The 26635-nt window shown below is 40.2% G+C and overlaps 1 protein-coding gene across 2 annotated transcripts in view; it reads left to right on the top strand.

Annotated features, from left to right (window-relative positions):
• NAA50 (N-alpha-acetyltransferase 50, NatE catalytic subunit) overlaps nucleotides 1–10252 on the top strand; it is a 31823-nt gene extending 21571 nt beyond the window's left edge. The window contains exons 2-5 of one of the 2 annotated variants that reach the window (XM_049876757.1): nucleotides 4119–4252; nucleotides 4680–4799; nucleotides 5509–5575; nucleotides 6678–10252. In XM_049876757.1, the coding sequence (XP_049732714.1) occupies nucleotides 4119–4252; nucleotides 4680–4799; nucleotides 5509–5575; nucleotides 6678–6855 (499 nt within the window). In that variant the 3' untranslated portion in view covers nucleotides 6856–10252. Of the gene's footprint in view, nucleotides 1–4115; nucleotides 4253–4679; nucleotides 4800–5508; nucleotides 5576–6677 lie in introns of both variants that reach the window. The other variant, XM_049876751.1, reaches the window with a different exon arrangement.
• The last annotated feature ends 16383 nt before the right edge of the window (nucleotides 10253–26635 follow it).

The following is a 26635-nucleotide window of genomic DNA, read 5'->3' as shown; positions in this document are numbered from 1 at the left end:
AGCAAGTGGGAGTACGGAGTAAGATGTATGTAAACTTATATGTGACAGACTGACTTGAATTGTAAACGTTCACTTGAAGCTCAATAAAAGTTAATAAAAAAAAAAGATGCTTGAACAGAGTGTGATTCTATATGCAACTAAATAAATCAAACACTTGTTAAAAAAAAAAAAAAACTGCCATCAGGGCTCCATAAGAGACATACCAAAAAAAGAAAAATTACCGTTGTGTTGATTGCAACTCATAGTGACCCTTTAGGACAGCGTAGAACTGCCCCCGTATGGTTTCCACGGAGTGGCTGGTGGGCTCGAGCTACCAACCCTTTGGTTAGCAGCTGAACGTCTAACCACTGCGCCACCAGGGCCACTTAAGAGGAATAGAGTACTTTAAATATAAGGACATGAGAAAGTTAGAAGTAAAAGGATATAAAAAGATACACTGTGCAACACTGATTAGAATAAACTATCGATAAACAAAGCAGACTTTGAGACAAGGAACATTACCAGAAACAGACATTTCAAAGCAAAGAAGGGGTCAGTTCATGAACAACTAACAGTCCTAAATATTTGGTCCCTAATTACGTAACTTGACAATGCATAAGTCAAACATTGACAGAACTAAAGAGCAAGAAGAAACACTTCCAGACTGTCTTCGAAGTCAAAATAATCTTGATACAAAAGCCTATCAAAAATATTACAAGGGAAAAAAAGCGTACGTAGAGTAAGCCCTCTGGTATCCTTTGAACAAATACTTAAAGGAGGGCAGAGAGTTAGCTGCAGCTGAAGATGGAGAGGCCATCAAATGAAATGAGGACGGTTGCAGGTAAAGCTGATTTGGGGAGAAAGGTTAGGAATTTAGTCTTGGATGTGTTTCATTTGAAGTGTCTACTAGAGAGGCAGGTGAAGCTGTTAGGTGAGGCTTTGGATATGGTAGTTTGGAGTTAAGGGGTGAGCTCTAGGCTACTAAGTTGACTGCATTAAAGCAATTAGATTACACTGTGTGGCACCACCAAGAGAGTAAGTATAGACCGAAAAGAAAACCAAAATCTTGATGTGCAAGGCCCTTATGAAATTGGTTCTCGTTGCTTCCTCTCCACTGCCCCCTTCCACATACCACACGAGCTATGTTTTAGCCATATCAGACTGCCTATATATTTCTGGGAATACATCCTTGCTATTTTGGTCATGTTTTCTCTACCCTTGTCTTAGAGTGCTCTCTCGTCTTAACTACATAACAAACTCTTAGTCATCCTTCAAAACCTTTCCAGGGTCACCTCCATTCTGGTACTTTGTGTACATGTGATATTACCAGCACGTTATATTGGTAAACCTGTCCTTCCTACTTGGTGTAAACTTCTCTGCATTCAAGGTGCCCAGCACATAGGTGTTCAGATATTTCTTGAACTGGAACTGATTTATACTTTTTGAATAGGCCGCTATTATGTTCATTGGAACTCTAGAAAAATTTATCACCAAAGAATTCTTAAAACCTCTGTTCTTAAAGGAATTTTTTAGTAAGAACTTTGGAATTTCTGTTAACTTTTAATTTAGAAGTTCTTTTAACTTCTAAAAAGCTTTTTTGGTTCACAAAGGAGTGATGTTCTCATTTTCTTCGCATGTCTACATATCTCTCTGTTTATACCTTTAACGCTACGCGTTCTTTGTGAAATTGTATTTGCAAGTTGATGGTATTACTCTGATATATTTAGAATATCCACATCTTAAAATAATTTGGAGCTAACTGATCAGGACTACAGAAGTATCCCATTTCAGTCAAACATAATCATGTTAGTGAAAGTTAAACTATATTTGAAGGTGAATTTGCTGGCAAAGTTACATTTAATAGACACTTTGAAAATTTGTTTCTACCTTAGTCTGGCAGCTTAGTAATAATCACACTCGATTAATTTCTTTTTCAAATAGCAACGCAACAACAATACTTACAGTATTGCATTTCTGTGCATACATATGTTTATAGAAAAAAATTGAAAGACTATATACATCAAACTTGTTTTTGGTCGTGATTGTCCAGGATATTTTCACTTCATAAGTCATTTCTGTGGTGCTAAACTTCAAAAAAAAAAAAAAAGCGTGTATTTTGTTTAATTAGGGCAGAGAAGGATACACTGCCCTGTTCCCTGATGTGGAATTCAGTATTGCGTCCTCCTTACAGGCTTGATCTGCCTGCCCTCCTGCGAGCTTTTCTGTGGTTAAATTGTTAGCAGACCCAATGTAGCATACCACAGATGATCAGCAAAAAAGAGAAGGAGCCTCGACAAGATGGGCTGACACAGTGCCTGCAACAGTGGGCTCAAACAGCAGAGGTTGTGAGGACGGCGCGGGACTGGGCAGCATCTCGTCCTGTACCCGGGGTCCCCTGAGCTGGAGCCTACTCACCGGCACCACAACAGGAGCAGGACTGTAACCGCCATTCCCTCCTGTTGGAAGTCAAGGAAGAGCTGGTTTTCATCTTTCTTTTAAAAATTAAATGTATTTGAAGCCTGGTGATTGATTACCTAGAAATCGTTCTTAAAATTTAGAAAAGCCGCACGTTCTTGCACATATAATTTAGAAGCCTGACTTTCTGGGTTCTTAAGTTACATTTATTGTTTATAATAAAACTTTATAATTTTTTGGTCACTTTTAAAATAGAAAAAGTAGAGCTTTCTTTTTAAAAAATGAAATGGGTAATTTTTAAACAATGTTTTGAATATGTTATATTTAAATAAATGAATATGCCCAGTTTTTGTATTATGTACCATACTAAATTAAAGAGTATAGTTATAATTGAGTAGACAGTGTAGATAAGACATGATCCTTGTATTTTAAGGAATCCCGTATTCAGGATAACAGTGTCTGCAAATTTTTTTTTAAATGTTTTTAAGTTGTGGAAGGTGGAGGAGTGAACCCAGTAGATTTTATTGTTAATTGCTGTCGAGTCAGTTCCGACTCACGGCATGTGTGCAAAGTAGCACTGCTCCATGGGGTCTTCATGGCTGTGACCTTCCAGAAGCAAATCGTCGGGCCTGCCATCTGAGGTGCCACTGGCTGGGTTCAGACACCCAGCCTTTTGGCTATTAGTCGAGTGCTAAACCTTTTGCTCCACACAGGGCCTCCAGAGCCCAGGAGATTTTAATCAGAGAAGGATTTGGGGTGAAATGTCTTGTTACTTCCGCCTTAAAGGTTAGGGAGCCAGGGTGTGCTTTAATAAAGGGGGGAGTTGTCCAGCGAATGAGATGTAACCTAGTTACAGAAGACATAGATCCCACGTGGGGAAGTAGAACTAGAAACACTAGACATGATACTAGGCCAATAAACTGGAATATCCCATGAAACCATGACCCTAAACCCTCCAAACCAAGGAACTAAATCCCATCAGGTGTTTGCCTGCACATGAGCAGCCTTGCGGGGAGGGGGGGGGGCCACTGTCGTAGTAAATACACTCTTCATTCTTGATAGGTAATTTCAGACTGTCGTTTGTGATGTGGGTTGTCTTGTTCCATCCCCAGAGATTCTCATTCTTAAGGTCTGGGGTGGAGTCCAGGAATCTGAATTTTTAATCCTGCCCTATGGCTCTGCTTCTGGACCAGAAGTGTTCTATGTGCATATTTGGATTGCTTTCTTACAGGGAATTCCTAGAAGTAGGATTATTTGGATAAAGGGAATATGCTTTTTAGGCTTTTCAATACTTAGTGCTAGATTGTCCTCCAGAGATGTTGTAACTATTTACGTACCCATCAGCAGGGTATAAAAGTCATCTGCCACCCCCTTGTCAACTTTAGGTGTTACCAAGTCTTTTTGATCAGCAGTGTATGCCTATAGTGTCTAAAAGGGATAGTTTGGTATTGTAGAATATTACTCCAACCTTCGTAGGAATTTTTGTGTACTGTATTTGTCCCTAAATGTATACATTGTATGAAAGCTGTAAGTAGAAGGTGGGCTGAATGACTGGCAAAATTTGTTTATAAATGGTAATCTTTATAGGAATATAGTCACTGTGAAAGGATTGGATTTGATAATGTAAACAAAACTTGGTACCTTTTTAGCAGGTTCGCCTTAAAATATGATTAGCTTCATGTCATTTGTTGAGTTATTGAGTACATTTTGGTTTGTTCCAGTAGCCGGATCGAGCTGGGAGATGTGACACCCCACAATATTAAGCAGCTGAAGAGATTAAACCAAGTCATCTTTCCAGTCAGCTACAATGACAAGTTCTACAAGGATGTGCTGGAGGTTGGCGAGCTAGCAAAACTTGGTATAATACGGTTTTTTTCCCTCCCTTCATTTGCCAATTCGTGTTCTTGGTCGCTGTTTTTTAAATAATAGAGCCAGATAGAGATAACTTAGTCCTATTTTACATGGGAGGAATCGTGGTCCTAGCTTCTGAGAAAAGTCTTGGAGAAATCAAAATAATTTGAATTTGAAAAGGAAATGCTAAATATTTTTTCTTATTGTTTAGTGTGTGCCTGTGTGTGTTTTCACTCCTTAGCTTTATTCTAGAGGGAGGTTTAAATTTTCCAAGACAAGGTAGGAGGTTTTGGGGCTGTGTGATTTTCGTAGAGTAGCTATTTAAGTTTAATGCTGATAGCGACAATTTTGTCCCTATAGAAGACGAGGAGAACATGAAATAAAATGTGTTGCTCTATCTGTTGGACTTTAAGTCTTTGTGTTTTCCTTGGCAGCGTATTTTAATGATATCGCAGTAGGTGCGGTGTGCTGTAGGGTGGATCATTCACAGAACCAGAAGAGACTTTACATCATGACTCTAGGATGTCTGGCACCTTACCGAAGGCTAGGAATAGGTAAAATTATTTGATCGTTTTGTTTTTACATCTTCAAAGAAACCCAAATACGTCGTTACTGATCCTGACCTAATTACTCAAAAACCATTCCTTTTAGGGATACTGGGAAGGGCTTACTGAGTTACGTAAGTTAGGCTAAAAATTTTTTAAAACCGAAGCAGCTGTCTTCGAGCTGATCCCTAGGTATGTTAGAGTAGAACTGTATGTATTCCATAGGGTTTTCAGTGGCCAATTTTTTCAGAGGTAGGTTGCCAGGCCTTTGTTTCCAGGTACCTCTGGGTGGACTCAAACTGCCAGCCTTTAGATTAGCAGCCAAGTGCGTTAACTGTTGGCACCACCGAGGGACTCTCCAGGTGGAAAATAACTAATGTTTACTTCTTAACGTAATTCAGCTGGAAGCCCTATACGGCTTTGTTATTTATGTCCCATTTTGCTTTTTCTGGATTTTTGCTACCTGGAAGAACTTATATGTAAAGATTGTTTTTCTCCTATCATTTTGAACCGTATATGAATATTGGTGAGAGAAAACAAAATTTTGTGAAATCAGAATGTCTTGCCATGAGTCAGAGCCAACTCAGTGGCAGCTGACAACAGTGTGCACCTTATAAATGTTGTTAACACTCAATAAGTACCTGTGGTAAGATAATAAACAGATGTGTACATGAAAGGTTGATTCTGTGAGGTTGCTTATTTGTTATTTGTCTTACAGGAACTAAGATGTTAAATCATGTCTTAAACATCTGCGAAAAAGATGGCACATTTGACAACATCTATCTGTAAGTAAAATAATTTGTATCTAAAATTAACAAGAATTAATGTTCTAATCTAAAGAGCCTAATAAACTGACAGCAAAAATCTTTACTAGCAACCTAAAAATCTGGTCACGTATTTCATTATTTCTTAGGAAACACTGTGGAAGTACTTGTTACAGGGATTTTTGTTTGTTTGTTTGTTTTAACAGTAGATAAGGAAACAAATAAAATTCATCCTTGTTTTGCTTAGGTTGGGGTGGGAGCTCCAAAGTCACAGGGATGAGGCCAGGATTAAAGCTCAGGTCTTCGGAATTTAAGGCTATTAATAGCACTCTCCTCATATCCTGTTTGTTTGCATTCCCTGTATTTTGTTCAAGGCTATCAGTGACCACGCTCTTTGTAGTGAAGTTTAATAATCAAAATCAGAGAGGTAACTAGCAGGAATGGTACTGGGATCACAGGAGGCCTTGGATCTGAAATCACAACCATGGATTGTTCGTAACACAAGCACTAGAAGGCCATTCTCATTTTTGCTTTGTCATCAGAAGAGATTAAGTTCTATAATGTTATTTTGAGAGGAAATGAAAAGCTCAAATTATCGTTTATTCAAAATATAGTATGTTTTTTATTAACCAGAAGAAAATGTATTCAGGCATTGAGATCCTTTTTTTTTTTTCCCCTTCCTGCAAGTGTTAAAAAAATAGTGATTCTTACCCTATTGGTTATTTAACCCATTTTTAATCACAGGAATATCTTCTTCCCTTCTACTAAAAAATGTTAGGGTACTTCACCCTTTGTTGATTGCAGGAACAAACAGTGTTAACTGAGCCTCGTAATCTCAGTCTTGCTAATGTAAGAGTTAGGTTAAAAGTGTAAATTTGTCATCAAAAGATTTTCTGAAATGAATACTTAATCTGTGTTGATTGCTAATAATAAGTACATGTGAGGTATTGCACGTTTTCTTTGTAAAGAGAATCTGAGGAAAGTGCCAACACAGTATTCCCGCTGCCACCAGTTCTAACACGCTTTTAGCTGGCCGGCAGTTTCAGATTTGAGGTGGTCTGTGGAGAAAACACAAGCTGATGAACTAATTAATTTTTTTTTTTTAATACCCTTTCTGTTTCAGGCATGTCCAAATCAGCAATGAGTCAGCAATTGACTTCTACCGGAAGTTTGGCTTTGAGATTATCGAGACAAAGAAGAACTACTATAAGAGGATAGAGCCAGCAGATGCTCACGTGTTGCAGAAAAACCTCAAGGTCCCTTCTGGCCAGGACGCAGGTGTGCAGAAGACAGACAGCTGAAGAAATGCAGGTGTGCAGAAGACAGACAGCTGAACAAATGACAGATGTGCAAAAGACAGACAACCGAACAAATGACAGATGAACTTGCTTGCACTTGCTTGTCGCCAAATAAAAGAGAGGCCCGTTGATTCCCCTCCCCCCCCCGCCTTTCTTTTAAAGCTTTCTGCTCCTCCTCATTCTTGTTTCTCTTTCTTTCTTTTCCTTTCCTCCACAAGTTTGAATACTTTCAAGGACTTTAAAAATCATGTTTGGATTGTTTTCGTTTTCTTATTTTTGTGAGATGGTTTGACTGAAGGAAGGAAAAGGTATAGATCTGTTTAGTTTCCTGGTTAAGATATATATGGTCTCCCAAAATTTTGGGTGTTAAATAATTTTAGATTTTTTTAGCTGATTTTTTTAATGTCCTGCTTTCACATTGAAGGGCAGAGCCTACAAAATATTGTATATTTCAAAAGATAAAAAAGCAGCAGCAGCACTACCTTGTTCTCTAATTCATAGACAAGTTTAGTGTGTTTGTGGTACTTCTGGGGTTTCTAAAGACTGTGGGAGATCCTAATCCCCGGACATCGCCTTCACCCCACCTTCAGTCCTTCTGGGGTTTCTAAAGACTGGGAGATCCTAATCCCCAGACATCGCCTTCACCCACCTTCAGTCCTTCTGAGCACTGTCTCCAGAATTGGACCATTGTTAATCCTTGTAAGAAATATGAAGCTTATTTTGTTCTTTTTAAGCAGTTGTTTCCTTTCTTCCTGTTGGTGGTTGAGGGTGGGTAGGGCAGTTTGGGTAGGTAGTGTTATATTATTTTGGTCTCAGTATTTGAGTTAAATTACTTTTTGCTAATGAGTGGGCTGGTTGTTAGCAGGTTCATTTTTCCTGCTGCTGATTGTTTCTGGTGGCATTAACTTTTAGAGTGTGGGCTGGTAAGTTTTTGTTTTTGTTTTTTTTTTCTTTATTGAAGTCTCAGCTAGAGATAAGGTCTTTAACTGGCCTAAAGAGGTTTGTTGTGATTTACTTTTTTCTCTGGTCCTTTTTCTTCAGTAAACCGAACAATAGTTTGTCTAACCCTAAGAATGGAGCTGATGTTCCCTAGGTCAGGACCCTGAAGTAAACCTGAAGCAGGTGTTCTCTCCTGAACATACTAAAAAGTTCCTAAAGGGAAACTTTGATGGACTTGAGGCACAATACATGCATTTAATGTCAGCTAGCACAGAGCCTGCTAAACCTGTGGCCACTTAGCGTGTGATTAAATAGGAAAGACTATTCCAGACAGTGTTTTTGAAAATAACATAGCTGTGCTATTGCCTACCTGTTGGAGACCATCCCGGATTTGCTTACACTCTTGTGCCTACAATGTTGAGTTTAAGGATTTGGAGAAGAGTGGGATTGGGAAACATAATGCTTCTATTCTTGGAAAAGTAGAAGTCTAGAAGTGTTGATGCAGATGTCACTGTGACCTGCTCTACTGACCAGACTGGTTTATGGCAGATTATTTTCTGGTGTACAGGCAATGGCTGTGATGCATTGGTAACTTACTGTAACACGAGAGACATCTGAAATTGTTGTAACCCAATCTCAAATGTTTTAAGTTTTTTTTCATTGCCAATATTGATAGCTCAACAGATGTTCTCATTAGACTTTAAAACACCACGTAGGGCTTGAATTTTCTGTCATTTGACTTAAAAGGAAGAATGATTCATAATATTTATCCTCTTATGTAAAATTCTGGTACAAAAGTCTCAACTCTCCAAACATATTAAATGACAGAAAGATTCTACAGAATGTTTATGCACATTTTATAATCCTAAGTTCTTATTCGAGAATGTGAAAGTACAATAGACTTCAACAGTCTTATTGAGTGCCAAGAATAATACAGAAAAGGAAGATAGTTGATGAATGAGTATACAGGGGTCTAATCTTAAGATAGTAAAAATCTAGAAAGACCACACTGGTCTCGCGAGTACTGGTTTCTTTAGCAGTCTAAATATTAGGAAGCAGGTTAGCATTAAGCACCTTTAACCTTCATGGGTAAGCCTCTGCTTGCTCTTGCCAAGAGAAGAGTGCTTGAGTTACAGAAAACATAGTTAGTTTTGGAGAACTCAGCCTTTTTCTAAACTTCCAGGTATCAAAGTAGATTTTGATGTATAAATGAGTCTTGTGAGATGACACTGCCTCTATTTCTGTAACCATTTCACTTGGACTGTCTGATCAGTCCTATGAATGTATCCCTAAATGTGGTTATTGGAAACAGAATAGCTGCCTCATGACAATTAAGTACATGTTATTTAAGGAGGGAAAAACATTAAATTTTGAATGGAGTGTGTAGGCTCATTATTGTAGGATTTCTTTTTCCACACTAGTCAGTGACTTCGCTTAAATCGTAAACGTTTGTAAAGGGTTAATTCTCCAACATCAAACTTGTATTAAATAATTCCATCTGCTTATGGAGGAGAAAGGAGATACAGAGGAGGGAGGTCGAAGCTGGGCCTATGAGTAAATACTGAAATAGTGTCCCATGTTGTTTATTTTGGTATATGATAAAAATTATCTTGTTTGAGGTAAAAAATAATAATTGTATTAACTGTAATATCACAGAATGTGCCCATCATATTTTTCAAGACAGTTTTTACTGTGGGGTGAATAGGTAAAAATTACTCTGTGTGGTATTGCATTTATGTTCTAGAGAAGAGAAATCTATGCAATATATAATTTGTTCAGATTAGTTTTCATTTGGGGAAAGAAGTTCTGAAATATCTCCAAGGCAGTTTACTCATCAATTGAAAGTCCTCCAAAAAATAGAACTATTGGGAAACCATGGTTGTGTGGTGGTAGAAAAGAAAAGCTCCCTCAGTTTTTTGGAGGGAATAACTTTAAAAATACTTAAATGGCAAAGTTTATTTGGTGCGGTTAAGAATTAAACTTGTCAATTTTAACATTGCTGTTATATCTGAAATAAACTTACGTGATGTTCTGGTAGTGACCTGTAATGTCTGGTAAATGTCAAAGAAGACACTGCATTGCGTTGACTTCTGGGGTCGGCAGCTATACGTAGCCATTATTTGTTGTTACTCATAATGTTTTGTTTACTTCCATGTTACTTTAAGATTCAACTCAAAATTCATTAAAGTAGGCCAACTGAAATCCAGACCTCCTAATTCAGACCTTTTGAAACGGTAGGTACACTACCCAATTTTTCAAGTCTTTTCTGAAGGGAGGAAGAAGACTTAGTCTACTTGCTGTCCTATCTAATCAAAACTTATTTTTTGAATAATAATTATGCTGTAATTGTATACCAAGGATTTGGTTTTGTGAGGTTTTTTCTGACAAGTGCTGCTTACTAAAAGTACAAATACTAACTACACGTGTCATCTAAATTTCCTCTAAAAGTTTTAATGCTCTTTGATCTTGATACTCTCACCTGTAAAATAGGGGATATAATAAGTAGCACCTACCTCAGCTTTGTCAAGATTAAATGAGGTAGTGTATGTAAAATTCTGAAACAAAGAAGATGGTATTAACACCCTGAATGTTAGCTCTTAATATCTTCAGTTCAGGCCCAATGAGAGAGAAGAAAAGATCCAAAGAGCTACCCTAATGCTGTATCTTGAATATCCATGTTAAAATCACCTGACAGGCCAGGTTAGTAGGGTGCTTTGGCTACAGATAGCGTATATGCAAATATTCTCTTCCTGTTAGTAGTGAAGGAGGCGTTCCTGTAGATGGTGAGTTGGGAATTGTTTCTGAGTTTTTCCTGAATAGCAAACAAACATGAATTTAATTTTTTGTTGTTAACAAACTCAATACCTAACTTCTTAGTCAAAACTGTTCGAATTCTCCTTATTCCACTCAAGGAATAATTAATGGATGGCCTTTGCCTAACATTTAAAAGCAAGGGCCTACCTTGGGACAGTTCGAGATGGATGCATTTGAAGTAATCTGGATTAAAAATTGAGAATGTATAGCTTTTTTACTTAAGGCATTCAAGTAAGCAGTAGTGTACTGTATTTTGAAATTTGGTGCAAACCTACCACACGGCTTTTGATTGATTGGATTTGTGGTGGTTCTGTACTGAGTAATAAGAGACAGTGCCGAAGTTAGAAAAGTTGTAAGTAACTTGAGACAAGAAGCATTTTTCCGTGGTGTTACATCTGGCTGTGAGATGCGGATGGAGCACCCTGGGAGGGACCTGTGTACCTGAGGGACTTTTTCAAACTACATTCGTTTTCCTTATCTTCTCTTTTATGAGTTACATACAGTATGAGCATATCATATACTTAAATATAGGAAAATGCCTGAGTTGGTTTGGGAAGGATTTTAGGGCCTTGAGTCAGAAATCCAGGAGCAGGTGTGGCTCTAACTCAGCATCTCAGGGCTGCTGTCAAGCTGTTGGCCAGGGCTGGAGGAGCCACCTCCAAGATGGCGCACACATAGCTGCTGATAGACCTCAGTTCCTTGCTATGTGAGTGGCTCCATGGGGCTGCCTGAGTGACAATTTGGCGTCTTTCCAGCTTCCCCCAGAGCAAGAAGAGAGAGTGAGCAGAAGCCACACTCTTTTATGACCTAGTTTCAGAAATGACATGCCATTTTGCTATTGGTCACAGACCAACTCTCGTACAATGTGGGAAGGTATGATGAGTAATAGGAAAATGATTCTAATATGTAAATTTAGAAAAATACAGCTTCATTTTTCCCTACTGGTGAAAATTTGAAAATCCCTGTATTCTGCTCAGCCTACTCCACCCACTTCTTTGCTTTGGATTCGTTCATTACGATAGTACTTACTGAGAGTTTACCATGTATCCGGCACAGTGATCAACACTCTGTACAAGGTATTAATTCACATAACAATCCTTTGTGGTAGGAACTTCCGTTAGCTTCATTTTAGAAAATACCAGAAACGAGGAAGGGTTGTAATATGTTCCATGACTCCAGAGCCCAAGTCATAGCCACTCACTATTCCCGTCTGGGAAAATAAATCCGATAGAATCCAAATGGGGGCAGGCATCTATATGATAATGTTCACCCTAAACTAGAAGCAACCAAATGCCAACTATTGTGCAACCTTTAAAAATAAGCATGTGAGAAGAAAAATGGGAGAACCCATTAAGATTAAAGTGGAAGGAGGCGAGATATAAAATTGTGCACACGCACAAAAAGGCAAATAGCAAGGCAGAAATTCAACCATGTTGAAAATTAAATTGAATGTAAATAGTGTAAACACTTCAATTAAAAGGCAGCCAATTTGTCAGACTGCGTTTCAAAAACCACGCTGTCTATAGGAAAACCCAAACCCTCTGCTGTCAATTTGATTCTGACTTGGAGTGACCATGCAGGACAGGGTAGAGCTGCCCCATACATTTCCAAGGCTGTCAGTCTTTATGGAAGCAGACGGCCACATCTTTCTCCCAATGAGTGCTTAACCACTGCACCAACAGGGCTCCTTATCTATTAGAAACTGACTTTAAAGGAACTGATAAAAAGGATGGGAAAGATACATGTAAAAGCTAATCAAAGCTAAAGCAGCTAACTCAGTATCAAAGTAGATCTTAGAATAGGGTATTACCAAGAATAAAGGGGGATGTTTGCTAATAATAAAAAGCTCAATTCACCAAAAGAACATCATTTTAAATATGTGAACAGAGCTTCAAAATATGTGAAAGAAACAAAAACAGAAGAAATAGACTGATCCACCATTGGAGATTTCAGAACATCAGTAAGTCGCCGACCAAACGTTGCCATCGAGCTGATTCTGACTCATAGTGACGCTGTGGGACAGAGTAGAACTGCCGTATACAGTTTCCAAAAAGCACCTGGTGGATTCGAGGTGCTAACCTTTTGGTTAGCAACAGTAGTTCTTAACCGCTACAGCACCAGGGTTTCCCAGTAAGTCCCAGAAGACTTGAATAACATGATCGACTTGACCTTACTAGCATGTATAGAGCACACTACCCAACAACATACAAGATACAGATTTTCAGGTGCACAGAGAATATTCACCAAGACCGTATCCTGGGCCATGAAAAAAAAGTTCTCAAACTTAAGAAAATTGATATACTAACCATATTCTTTAACCACCACAGCAAGAACAAGACATTAATAACAAATATTTGGAAATAACATGCATCTGAATAACCTATATGTCTAAGAAGAAGTCACAAGAGCAATAAAATATTTTGAACAGAAGGAAAATGAAAACAATATATCAAAAGCTATGGGATACAGCAAAGAAGTACTTAAATGGTAATTTATAAAATATGTACATAAGAACTGAAATCAAGGATCTAAGCGTCCACATTAAAAAACTAGAAAAAAGAAGAGCCAGTTAAACCTAAAGTAAGCAGGAGGAAACGAATAATGAAGATAAAAGCAGAAACTAATAAAATTGAAAGTAGAAAAAGTTGATGAAGGCAAAAGCCAGTTCTATGGAAAAAATAACATTGATAAACATTTAGATTGAACAGAAAAAAAAAGACACAAATTCCCAGTATCAGTAGTGAAAGGGGTGATATTACTACAGAACTTACTGATGATAAAGAGATAATAAAAGAATATTAAAAACTTAAATTTAAAAATATAGGCAAAATGGACAAACTTGTACTTTAGGTGAAGGTTTACAAAACAAACTAGCTTCTCGTTAGACGACTAGTACATGTTTTGTGACGTTGGTAACCGACTCCACGACATGTCAACACTTTCATTCTCTACCTTGGGTTCCCTATTATCAGCTTTCTTGTCCCTTGTTGCCCTGTAGTCCTTGCCCCTGGGCTGGTAGGTGCCTTTAGTCTCATTTTGTTTTACGGGCCTGTCTAATATTTGGCTGAAGAATGAACCTCAGAAGTGACTTCATTACTGAACTAGAAGGGTGTCCAGGGGCCACACTCTTGGCGTTTTTTCCAGTCTCTGTCAGGCCATTAAGTCTGTGTGTGTGTGAGAATTCTACGTTTTTCTCCAGCCCTGTCTAGTACCCTCTATTGTGATCCCTGTCAGAGCAGTCAGCTGCACACCATCCAGTTGTGCTGGGCTCAGTCTTATGGAGGCTGTGGTAGTTGCAGTCCATTAATCCTTTGGACTAATCTTTACCTCGTATCTTTGGTTTTCTTCATTCTCCCTTGCTCCTGACAGGATGAGATTGGTGGAGTATCTTAGATGGCTACTTGAGCTTTTAAGACCCCAGACGCTACTCACCAAAGTAGAATGTAGAACATTTTCTTCATAAACTATGCTAGTTGAGCTCCATGTCCCCCAAGACCATGGTCCCCACATCCCTCAGCCCAGTAATTCAGTCCCTCAGGAAGCTTGGATGTGTCCTGGAAACCCTGGTGGCGTAGTAGGTAAGTGCTATGGCTGCTAACCAAAGGGTTGGCAGTTCGAATCCGCCAGGCGTTCCTTGGAAACTATGGGGCAGTTCTACTCTGTCCTATAGGGTCGCTATGAGTTGGAATTGACTTGGCAGCAGTGGGTTTGGTTTTGGTTTGTTTTATGGAGCTTCCATTACCTTGGCTTGGGCAGGTTGTGCTGGCTTCCCCAGTATTGTGAACTGTCTTACCCTTCACCAGAGTTACCACTTATCTATTGTCTATTTAGTGTTTTTCCATCCCCACACCTCCCCTCCCTTGTAACCATCAAAGATTGTTTCTTTTGGTGTAAACCTTTTCATAAGTTTTTATAGTAGTAGTCACATACAATATTTGTCCCTTTATCATTGACTTATTTCATTCAGCAATAATGCTCTCCAGATTCCTTCATGTTGTGCAATGCTTCGAAGAGTCATCATTGTTCTTTATTGTTGCGTAGTACTACATTGGGAAACCCTGGTGGTATACTGGTTAAGATCTATGACTGCTAACCAAAAGATCGGCAGTTCGAATCCACCAGGCGCTCCTTGGAAACTCTACGGGGCAGTTCTACTCTGTCTTATAGGGTCGTTATGAGTCAGAATCGATTCGATGGTGGTGGGTTTATTATTTATTTTCAGTACTCCATTGTGTGTAGGTACCAGTTTGTTATCCACCTGTTGATGGCCAGCTAGGTTGTTTCCATCTTTCTGCTATTGTGAACGATGCTGTGGTGAACATGGGTGTTCATATTGGACAAATTTTTGAAAGAAACAAATTGCTAAGGTAACTTAAGAGAGTTTGACAGGTCTGCAACAAGTCAAAGGTAAAGTCACTATATGATTGAATAATTCCACTCCTAGGCATATACCCAAGAGAAATAAAAACATTAAGTCCACACAAAAACTCATACACAGATGTTCATAGCAGCGTTATTCGTAAATAGCCAAATAGTGCGGATCACCCAAATGTCCATCAACTGATGAATGGGGATAAGCAATGTGTCACATATCCACGCAAGGGAATATTATTCAGCCATACATACAGGCGTGAAGAATTGACACATCTGAATTACGATGTCGTGTGAAGAATATTGAACCTATGGTGGGCCACAAGAAGAAAGAACACATCTGCTTCGGAGGAAGTACAACCAGAATGCTCCTTAGAAGAGAGGCTGGCGAGACTTTGTCACATTTATTGTCTTAGTTATCTAGTGCTGCTATAACAGAAATACCACAAGTGGGTGGCTTTAACAAACAAATTTATTTTCTCACAGTTTATCAAAACCAAACCCACTGAGTCAATTCCGACTCATAGTGACCCTATAGGACAGAGTAGGGCTGCCCCATAGAGTTTCCAGCGAGCACCTGATGGATTCAAACTGCCAACCTTTTGGCTAGCCATAGCTCTTAACCACTATGCCACCAGGGTTTCCTCTCACAGTTTAGGAGGCTAGAAGTCCTAATTCAGAGTGCCGGCTCTGGGGGAAATCTCTGGGTGGGCTCTGGGGGAAGGTCCTAGCTTCTGTTCCTTGGGTCCTTGGTGATGTTCATGTGGCATGGCATCCGTCTTCCCCATCTCTGCTTCCTTGATTACTTGCTTAATCTGCTCTTATATCTCAAAAGAAATTGGTGTAAAACATGCCCTACACTAAAACTGCCTTATTAGCAAACGAAACCCTATTCCCAAGTGGGATTATAAACACAGGTAGAGTAGGATTTATAGCATATTTTTGGGTAACTATTCATGGAAACCCTGGTGGCATAGTGGTTAAGTGCTACGGCTGGTAACCAAAAGGTCGGCAGTTCGAATTCACCAGGAGCTCCTTGGAAAATTTATGGGGCAGTTCTACTCTGTCTTATAGGGTCACTATGAGTCAAAATCGACTCGACAGCAGTGGGTTTGGTTTAGGTTTGGTTATTCAATCCATAAGACTTAATTAGGTTAGGACACGTTATCAGGAGAGACAAAACCACAGAGAAGGACTTCATGATTGATAAAAGTTAGAGGGTCAGAGAAAAAGAGAAAGACTCTCAACGAGATGGATTGACACAGTGGTTGCAACAATGGGCTGAAACATAGCAATGATTGTGAGGATGGGTCAAGACCAAGCAACGATTCGTTCTGTTATACCTGGGGTTGCTATGAATGAGTTGGAGCAAACTGGATGGCACCTAACAGTGACAACATAATGGGTGAATTGTATGGCATGTAAATTTTGGTTTTTTTTGTTTCTGCAGGGTTTTCCCCAGCTTTATGGAAGCATAGCTGGCATATGATAAACTGTTCATGTTTAAAATTCACATTATGATAAATGTAGACACCTGTGCAACTGTCAACACAATCAAGATTATAAATATATCCATCAACTCCAAAAGTTTCCTTGTGGTGTTGTTCTTAGGTGCCGTGGGGCCAGTATCCAACTCTAGTGACCCTGTGCACAACAGGATGAAACACTGCCCCGTCCTGTGCCATCCTCTCCACCGTTGCTATGTTTGAGGCCCACTGCTGCAGCCATTGTGTCAGCCCATCTTGTTGAGGGTCTTGCTCTTTTTCATTGATCCTCTATTTCTTTAAGCATGATGTCCTTCTCCAGGGGCTGGTCCCTTCTGATAACATGTCCAAAGTAAGCGAGACCAAGTATCACTAACTTCGCTCATCCCTCCTCACGCACGCTTCCCAGTTCCCCCCCTCCTGTTTTCCAGACAACCATTGTACTACTTTATGTAACTTTACATTACTTTGCATTTCCTGCAATTTTATATAAAGGGACTCAAACAGAATGTACTCTTTCATTGGCTTCTTTTCAGCGTAATTATTTTGAGGACCATCCAGGTTGCTGCACCGATCAACAATCCATTCCTTTTTTATATATATTTTATTTTATTTTTGTTGTGAATGTACACAAGAAATTATATATCCATTCAACAGTTTCTACACGTACAGTTTAGTGACACTACGTTATTCAAATGAAACCACTCACCTTGCTTTTCTGAGTTTTTTCTCCCTCATTAAACAATTGGCCCCCTAAGGTTCCTGTTTAATCTTTCGAGGTGTTGTTGTCAATTTGATCCCATATAGGTAAATCTTAAAAGACCATTTTGCTCAAGGCAGATGTTCTTTACTACTCATTAGGCTAAACTATTGTTTGGTTTTAAGAAGACTTGGGGGTTTAAGGTTCAAAGATTATCTCAGGGCCGTGATTTCAGAGTTTCATCCAGCCTTGATGGCTCCATAAGTATAGATTCCATGAGAATTTCAAATTCTGTTTTGTATTTCCCCTCCCCCCTTTTCATCAGGATCCTTCTGTAGTATCTTTGATCAAAATGTTTAGTAATGCTAGCTGGGCACCATCCAGTTCTTCTGGTCTCGTGGCAAAGCAGGCGTTGTTCATGGAGGCAATTAGCCACACATTCCATTTCCTCCTTCTATTCCTGACTCTCCTTTTTCCTTTGTTGCTCCAGGTGAATAGAGGCCAATTGTTGTGCATTGGATGGCCACTTGGAAGTTTTTAAGATCCCAGGAACTACACAACAAACTAGCAGTTAGAATGGAAGCACCAAACACGTTATTAGAACTGCCCCATGGGGTTTCCAAGGAGCAGCCGGTGAACTCAAACTGCTGGCCTTTTGGTTAGCAGTCAAGCTCTTAACCACTGCAGGATAGCAATTACGTTAACTCATAGCGACCCTATAGGACGGAGTAGAACTGTCCCATAGGGTTTCCAAGGAGCAGCCGGTGAACTCAAACTGCTGGCCTTTTGGTTAGCAGTCAAGCTCTTAACCACTGCATGATAGCAATTACGTTAATCAACTGTGCAACCCTACCCTTAATATCAATGCAATTTTTTCATCACCGTAAACCAAAACTCAGTATTCTATAAACCATGACCCCCATTTCCCCCTCCCTTCTGCCTCTGGTAGCCACTAATAAACTTTGGCCTATATACATTTGCCTTGTCCTTTTACATAAGTGAGGTCATACAATATTTGTCCTTTTGTGATTGACTTATTTCACTCGCATAATGTCTTCCAGCTCCATCGATACTGTATGGTATATGAATTTTATCACAATAAAGCTGTTACTAAAAGTAAGTCAAGTTAAAAAAAAAAAGAAATAGATAACCTGAATAGCTTTATATGTACTAAGGAAATGGCAGTTAAAATTCTTCCCACATGGAAAATTCCAGTCTAAGTGGTGTCTCTGGTGAATTCTATCAAATATTTAAAGAAGAAATAATACAATTCTACACAACTCTTCAAGAAAATAGAAGAGGAAAGAATATTTCCCAGTCATTGCATGAAAATAGCATTACATTGATACCAAAACCATACAATGATATTACAAAAAAAAAATTATAGACCAATATTCCTCATGAATTTAGGAAAATCCTTAACCGAACATTAGCAAATCAAATCCAGCAATGTATAAAAAAGATACATCATGATCAAATAGGCTTAGTCCCAGTAATGAAAGATTGGTTTAACAATTGAAAATCAATCTATATAATTCATCATATTAATAAACTTAACACATGCAGAAAAAGGTATATGACAAATCTCAACACCCATTCATGAAGAAAACTTTCGTCAATCTAGGAATAGAACAGACTATATCTGGAAAGAACATCTCTAAGGAATCTACAGCTACTGTCATACTTACTGTGAAAGAGTGAAACTTTCGTCTCTACAATTGAGAGCAAGTCAAGAATGGCTACTTTCATTTCTAGTTTACAGTATTGTGCTGGAGGCCATACCAGTCCAATAAGCCAAAAAAAAAAACTTATGTCTCCTAGTTATCTAGTGCTGCTATAACAGAAATACCACAAGTGGATGGCTTTAACAGAGAAATTTACTTCCTCACAGTCTTGTCGGTGACAAGCCCAAATTCAGGGAGTCAGCTCCAGGGGAAGGTTTTCTCTCTCTGTTCGCTCTGGAGGAAGGTCCTTGTCCTCAATCTTCCCCTGGACTAGCAGCTTCTCCATGCAGAAACCCAGGATCCAAAGGACGTGCTCTGCTCTCGTTACTTCTTTCCTGGTGGCATGAGGTCCCCAACTCTCGGCTTGCTTCCCTTTCCTTTTACCCCTTGTAACATAAAAGGCCTCACACCAGGGAAACACCCTTTACGTTGGATCAAGGATATGCCGTAACCATTGTGTTACGTCCTACCCTAAACCTCTACAGGGAGAGATTATGATTTATAACACATAGGAAAATCAAAAAATGGAGGACAACCACACAATACTGGGAATCATGGCTTGGGCAAGTTGATGCATATTTTGGGGGACACAATTCAATCCGTGACTGTGTGAAAAGTATGCAGGTTAGAAAGAAATAACAAAATGGTTTTTGTTGGCAGACGACAATATTATCTGTGATGGTTTGTCTTATGCTTCAATTTGGCCAAGCCCATTGCCATGGAGTCAGTTCTAACTCATAGTAGCTCTATAGGGTTTCCAAGGAGTAGCTGGTGGGTTTGAACTTCTGACCACCTGGTTAGCGGCCAAACTGAACTATTGTGCCCCCCAGGCACTTCAACTTGTCTAGGCTATAAAAACAAACCTATTGCCCTCAATTCTGACTCATAGCAACCCTATAGGACGAAGTAGAACTGCCCCATAGGGTTTTCAAGGAGCAGCTGGTGGATTCAAACTGCTGACCTTTTGATTAGTAGCCATAGCTAGGCTATAAAAAAAAAAATAGTACCCACTATTTAGTCAAACACTAATCTAGGGGTTGTCATGAAGGTATTTTATACATGTGGTTAACATGTAAAATAAGTTGACTTTAAGTAAAAGGAGATTACCTATAATAGATAATGTATGTAGGCCTCATTCAATCAGTTGAAGGATTTCAGAGCAAAATAGGTTTCCCAGGGAAGAAGAAATTCTGACTCGAGGCAGTGGCATCAAATTCTGCCAATTTCCAGCCTGCTAGACTTCCCCACAAATTTTGGACTTCCCAGCCCCCACAATCATATGAGCCAATTCCTTAAAATAATCGTATATATATATATATACACACACACACACACCCATATACATATACACACACACACATCAGAGCCCTGGTGGTGCAGTAGCTAAGAGCTACGGCTGCTAACCAAAAGGTTGGCAGTTCAAATCCACCAGGTGCTCCTTGGAAACCCTATGGGGCAGTTTTACTCTGTCCTATAGGGAGATATGTATATATGGCCAGATAGCCAGAGTAGGTTATAGAGGTCAGATGGTCAATGGAGTTTCAGCTCAGGGTTATCTCACAGTAAGTCTAGTGAGTTCCTGAAGCCATCCTGTGGTTATTTCCCCGGTTCCACAATGCATAATTGGAATAGATTTTGGTTCCCTGACTTGTGTAGTGAGGGCTATTATGGTAGAAAAGGCTAAGTAGAAGGCACTAGAACTGCCCCAGCCTAGGAAAATAGTAAGTCAAAAACAATATTGCATTCCTGGAAGGATTACAGAGATTAGTGTCACCATCAAGGACTTTTAGGATGTTGGGTAATGATTCCCACCACATCCCCATTCAACTCCCCTATTTGACATACTCAGAAAACAGATTTTAGAAAATGATAGTGAATTACTGTAAACTTAACCAGGTGGTGATTCCAACTGTACCTGCTGTTCTAGTTGTGGCTTCATTGTTTGAGCAAATTAACATATCTTCTGAGACTGTACGTGGCTACTGACCTGGCAAATGCTTTTTTTTTCAATACCTGTTAGTAAAGACCCCAGAAGCAGTTTGTTTTCAGCTGGCAAGGTGAGCAATATACTTTCAGTGTTCTACCTCAGAGGTATATCAACTCTCCAACCCTGTAGCCACTTGAACTTGATCACCTTTCCTTTCCACAGGACGTCATGCTAGTCCATTACATTGATGAGACTATGCTGATTGGACCTAATGAGCAAAAAGTAGCCACTACTCTAGACTTGATTAAGTTAGGTGGAACAAACAGGTAAGTGCTTGACTACTAGCCAAAAGGCTGGTGGTTCAAACCCACCCAGGAGCACATCGGAAGACAGGCCTAGTGATTTGCTACTGAAAGGTCATAGCCTTAAAAATCCTATGGAGCAGTTCCACTCTGCACACATGGGATCTGCCATGCGTTGGAATTGACTCAGCTACAATTAACAACAACAATAACACTCTGGACTTATTGGTTAAACATTTGTGAAAGGGTAAGAAATAAATCTGAAAAAAAAACTCAGGGCCTATCACTTTATGAAATTTCTACGGGTCCAGTGGTGTGGGCACATTGAGATGGCCCTTCTGAAAAAAAAAAAAGATCAAACTCATTGATGTTGAGTGGATTCCAACTCATAGCAACACTATAGCACAGAGTAGAACTGCCCCATAGGGTTTCCAAGGAGCGCGTGGTGGATTTGAACTGCTGAACGTTTGGTTAATAGCTGTAGCTCTTAACCACTATACCACCAGGGGTTCCCATTCCTTCTAAAGTGAAGGTTAAGCTATTGCATCTGGCCCTCCCTGCAGTAACAAAAAGGAGCACAATGCCAAGTGGACCTCTTTGGATTTGGGGGGCAACATATTCCTAATTTGGGTGTGTTATTTCCAGCTTCCCCCATGTGTCAGTTTGTCATACTGTGGGGGCTTGTGTGTTGCTGTGATGTTCGAAGCTATGCCACCAGTATTCAGATACCAGCAAGATCACCCATGGAGGACAGGTTTCAGCTGAGCTTCCAGACTAAGGCAGACTGGGAAGAAGGACCCGGCAGTCTACCTCTGAAAAGCATTAGCCAGTGAAAACGTTATGAATAGCAGTGGAACATTGTCTGATACAGTGCTGGAAGATGAGTCCCCCAGGTTGGAAGGCACTCAAAAGATGACTAGGGAAGAGCTGCCTTCTCAAAGTGGAGTCAACCTTAATGATGTGGATGGAGTAAAGCTTTTGGGATTTTCATTTGCTGATGTGACACGACTCAAAATGAGAAGAAACAGCTGCAAGCATCCATTAATAATCAGAATTTGGAATGTACAAACTATAAATCTAGGAAAATTGGAAATCACCAAAAATGGAATGGAACACATAAACATCGATATCCTAGGCATTAGTGAGCTGAAATGGACTGGTATTGGCCGTTTTGAATCAGACAATCATGTAGTCTACCATGGTGGGAATGACAACTCGAACAGGAATGGTGTTGCATTCATCGTCAAAAAGAACATTTCAAGGTATATCCTGAAGTACAACACTGTCAGTAATAGGATAATATCCATACGCCTACAAGGAAGACCAGTTAATACGACTATTATTCAAATTTACACACCAACCACTAGGGCCAAAGATGAAGAAATAGAGGATTTTTATCAGCTGCTGTAGTCTGAAATTGATCAAACATGCAATCAAGATGCATTGATAATTACTGGCGATTGGAATGCCAAAGTTGGAAACAAAGAAGAAGAATCAGTAGTTGGAAAATATGGCCTTGGTGATAGAAACAATGTCAGAGATCAAATGATAGAAATTTGCAAGACGAATGATTTCTTCATTTCAAATACCTTCTTTCACCAACATAAACGGCGACTATACACATGGACCTCGCCAGATGGAAGACACAGAAATCAAATTGACTACATCTGTGGAAAGAGACGATGGAAAAGCTCAATATCATCATTCAGAACAAGGCCAGGGGCCGACTGTGGAACACACCATCAATTGCTCATATGCAAGTTCAAGCTGAAACTGAAGAAAATCAGAGCAAGTCCACGAGAGCCAAAATATGACCTTGAGTATATCTCACCTGAATTTAGAGACCATCTGAAGAATAGATTTGATGCATTGAACACTAGTGACTAAAGACCAGACGAGTTGTGGAATGACATCAAGGACATCATACGTGAAGAAAGCAAGAGGTCATTGAAAAGGCAGGAAAGAAAGAAAAGACCAAGATGGATGTCGAAGGAGACACTGAAACTTGCTCTCGAACGTCGAGCAGCTAAAGCAAAAGGAAGAATTGATGAAGTAAAAGAACTGAACAGAAGATTTCAAAGGGTGGCTTGAGAAAACAAAGTAAAGTATTATAATGACATGTGCAGAGAGCTGGAGATGGAAAACCAAAACGGAAGAACACACTCGGCATTTCTCAAGCTGAAAGAACTGAAGAAAAAATTCAAGCCTCAAGTTGCAATAGTGAAGGATTCCATGGGGAAAATATTAAATGTCGCAGGAAGCATCAAAAGAAGATGGAAGGAATACACAGAGTCATTGTACCAAAAAGAATTAGTCGATGTTCAACCATTTCAAGAGGTGGCATATGATGAGGAACCTATGGTACTGAAGGAAGAAGTCCAAGCTGCTCTGAAGGCATTGGAGAAAACAAGCCTCCAGGAATTGATGGAATATCAGTTGAGATGTTTCAACGAACGGTTGCAGCGCTGGAAGTGCTCACTCCTCTATGCCAGGAAATATGGAAGACAGCTTCCTGGCCAACTGACTGGAAGAGATCCATATTTATGCCTATTTCCAAGAAAGGTGATCCAACTGAATGTGGAAATTATAGAACAATATCATTTATATCACACGCCAGCAAAATTTTGCTGAAGATCATTCAAAAACGGTTGCAGCAGTGTATTGTCAGGGAACTGCCAGAAATTCAGGCCGGTTTCAGAAGAGGACATGGAACCAGGGATATCATTGCTGATGTCAGATGGACCCTGGCTGAAAGCAGAGAATACCTGAAGGATGTTTTCCTGTGTTTTATTGACTATGGAAAGGCATTCAACTGTGTGGATCATAACAAACTAAAGATAACATTGCGAAGAATGGGAATTCCAGAACACTTAATTGTGCTCACAGGGAACCTTTCCATAGATCAAGAGGCAGTTGTTCGGTCAGAACAAGGGAGTACTGATTGGTTTAAAGTCAGGAAAGGTGTGCGTCAGGGTGGTATCCTTTCACCATACCTATTCAGTCTGTATGCTGAGCAAATAATCCGAGAAGCTGGACTATATGAAGAAGAATGGGGCATCAGGATTGGAGGAAGACTCATTAACAACCCACTTTATGCAAATGACACAACCTTGCTTGCTGAAAGTGAAGAGGACTTGAAGCACTTACTAATGAAGATCAAAGACCACAGCCTTCAGTATGGGTTACACCTCAACATAAAGAAAATGAAAATCCTCACAACTGGACCAATGAGCAACATCATGATAAACGGAGAAAAGATTGAAGTTGTCAAGGATTTCATTTTACTTAGATCCTCAATCAACAGCCATGGAAGCAGCGGTGAAGAAATCAAGAGACACATTGCACTGGGTAAATCGGCTGCAAAGGACCTCTTTAAAGTGTTGATGAGCAAAGATGTCACCTTGAAGACTAAGGTGTGCCTGACCCAAGCCATGGTATTTTCAATCATATCATATGCATGTGAAAGCTGGACAATGCATAAGGAAGGCAAAAGAAGAATTGATGCCTTTGAATTGTGGTGTTGGCGAAGAATATTGAATATAATATGAACTGCCAAAAGAACGAACAAATCTGTCTTGGAAGAAGTACAACCAGAATATTCCTTAGAGGCAAGGACGGCTAGACCGCGTCTTACATACTTTGGACATGTTGTCAGGAGGGCTCAGTCCCTGGAGAAGGACATCATGCTTGGTAGAGTACAGGGTCAGCGGAAAAGAGGAAGACCCTCAACTAGGTGGATCGACACAGTGGCTGCAGCAATGAGTTCAAGCATAACGATGACTGTGAGGATGGTGCAGGACCGTGCAGTTTTCCATTCTCTTGTGCATAGGGTTGCTATGAGTTGGAACTGACTCGACGGCACCTAACAACAACAAATTCCTGCTCATTTACTAAGTGACCAAAAAAGCTTGAGTGAGGCCTAGCATCAGAGAAGGCTCTGCAATAGGCTGGGCTGCTGTGCAAGATCCTCTGCCAGGTGGGCCGTATTATCTGACCAATCCAATGGTGACTGAAGAGTCAGTGGCAGGTAGAGATGCTGTTTTGAGCTTTTAGCATGCCCCTACCCTGGTGGCACAGTGCTAACCAGAAGGTGGGTTTGGACTGCTAACCAGAATGTCGGCAGTTCATGTCTACCAGCCACTCCTTGGAAACCTTATGGTGTAGTTCTACTCTGCCGTGTAGGGTCAGTATGAGTCAGAATCAACTTGATGGTAATGGGTTTGCTTTGTTTTAGGTATCGGTGAATCACAACACAGACCCTTAGGATGTTGGAACAAATGCCCATCATCTTCTGCAGATAACTATTCTCCTTTTTAGAGATACCTTTTGGCTTAGTGCTAGACCATAGTAGGAACTTAACCCTTAACCACGGACCTCCAAATTATCATGCAACCTGAGCTGCCCGTCATGAACTGGGTGTTGTCTGACACACTAAGCCGTGAGGTTGGATGCACACGGCAGCACTCCATCATCAGATGAAAGGGTATATAAGAGATCGGGCTTGAGCAGGCTCTGAAGGCAGAAGTAAGGTACATGAGGAAGCAGCCCAAATGCCCCTGGTCCCCTCTGCTGCAACAATACCTTCTTTCTCCCAGGTTGCACCATATCAGTCTCCTATGAAGTTGACCAAGAAAGAAAAAACTCAGGCCTGGCTTATAGATGGTTCTGTGTGATACGCAGGTACCACCTGGAAGTGAACAGCTACAGCACTAAAGCCCATTTCTGGAACATTCTTGAAGGACAACGGTGAAGGGAAATTCTCCCAGTGGGCAGAACTTCTAACAATACACCTGGTTGTTTGTATGGCTTGGGAAGAAATGTATACCGAGTTTATAACGATTCATGGATCATGGCCAATGGTTTGGCTGGATGGTCAGTGACTTGGAAGGACATGATTAGAAAATTAATGATAAAGAGGTCTGGGGAAGAGGTATGTGGGATGAGGGCTGAAAAGCCTGAACCCAAAGGAAATCCAGAAGACAAGGAAAGCAGAGGGGATGGAGACAAAAAAAGGTGAAGGAGGTCGGCAAAGGTGTGAACCTGGATGCTTAGCTCTTCATGCATCCAGCTTGAGGCCTCTCCTATCCACACCCATCTGGGAGGGCTGGGATGCAGCAAGAGCCCCTCACATGCCTGGCAGCAGGGGGCATGGGGTACCAGTAGGTCTAGGAGAAGAGGGGTGTGTGCATCACTGGTCTTGGCAGAAAGGGGTCCCCAGGAAGGTGGTACACTTTTTGCAGACCTCTCCTCAAGAGGCAGGAGGGGGCAGGTGGAGCACAGCCACCCCTAGAGCTCTGTCCCGGCCCCCACCCCTGGTATGAGCGACCCCCGCCATAGTCAATCACCCCCAGATTTAGGAAAGAGGAGATATCAGGAAGTGAAACTGAGAATACAAGCAAGGACCTTGTATGCAGTTGTATGCAAAAAGTCTTTAAGAACCATTGAAGGGTTTTAAGTATGTGGGTGAAAATCAGATTCACTCTGGCAGTGTCAAGAATGGACTTGGACTGGAGGCAAACCAG

The sequence above is a fragment of the Elephas maximus genome, chromosome 1, assembly GCF_024166365.1.
Source record: "Elephas maximus indicus isolate mEleMax1 chromosome 1, mEleMax1 primary haplotype, whole genome shotgun sequence".
Classification (NCBI taxonomy): Eukaryota; Metazoa; Chordata; class Mammalia; order Proboscidea; family Elephantidae; genus Elephas; species Elephas maximus.
Note: the sequence above shows the minus strand (reverse complement) of the source record. Positions and strands in the feature narration are given on the sequence as shown.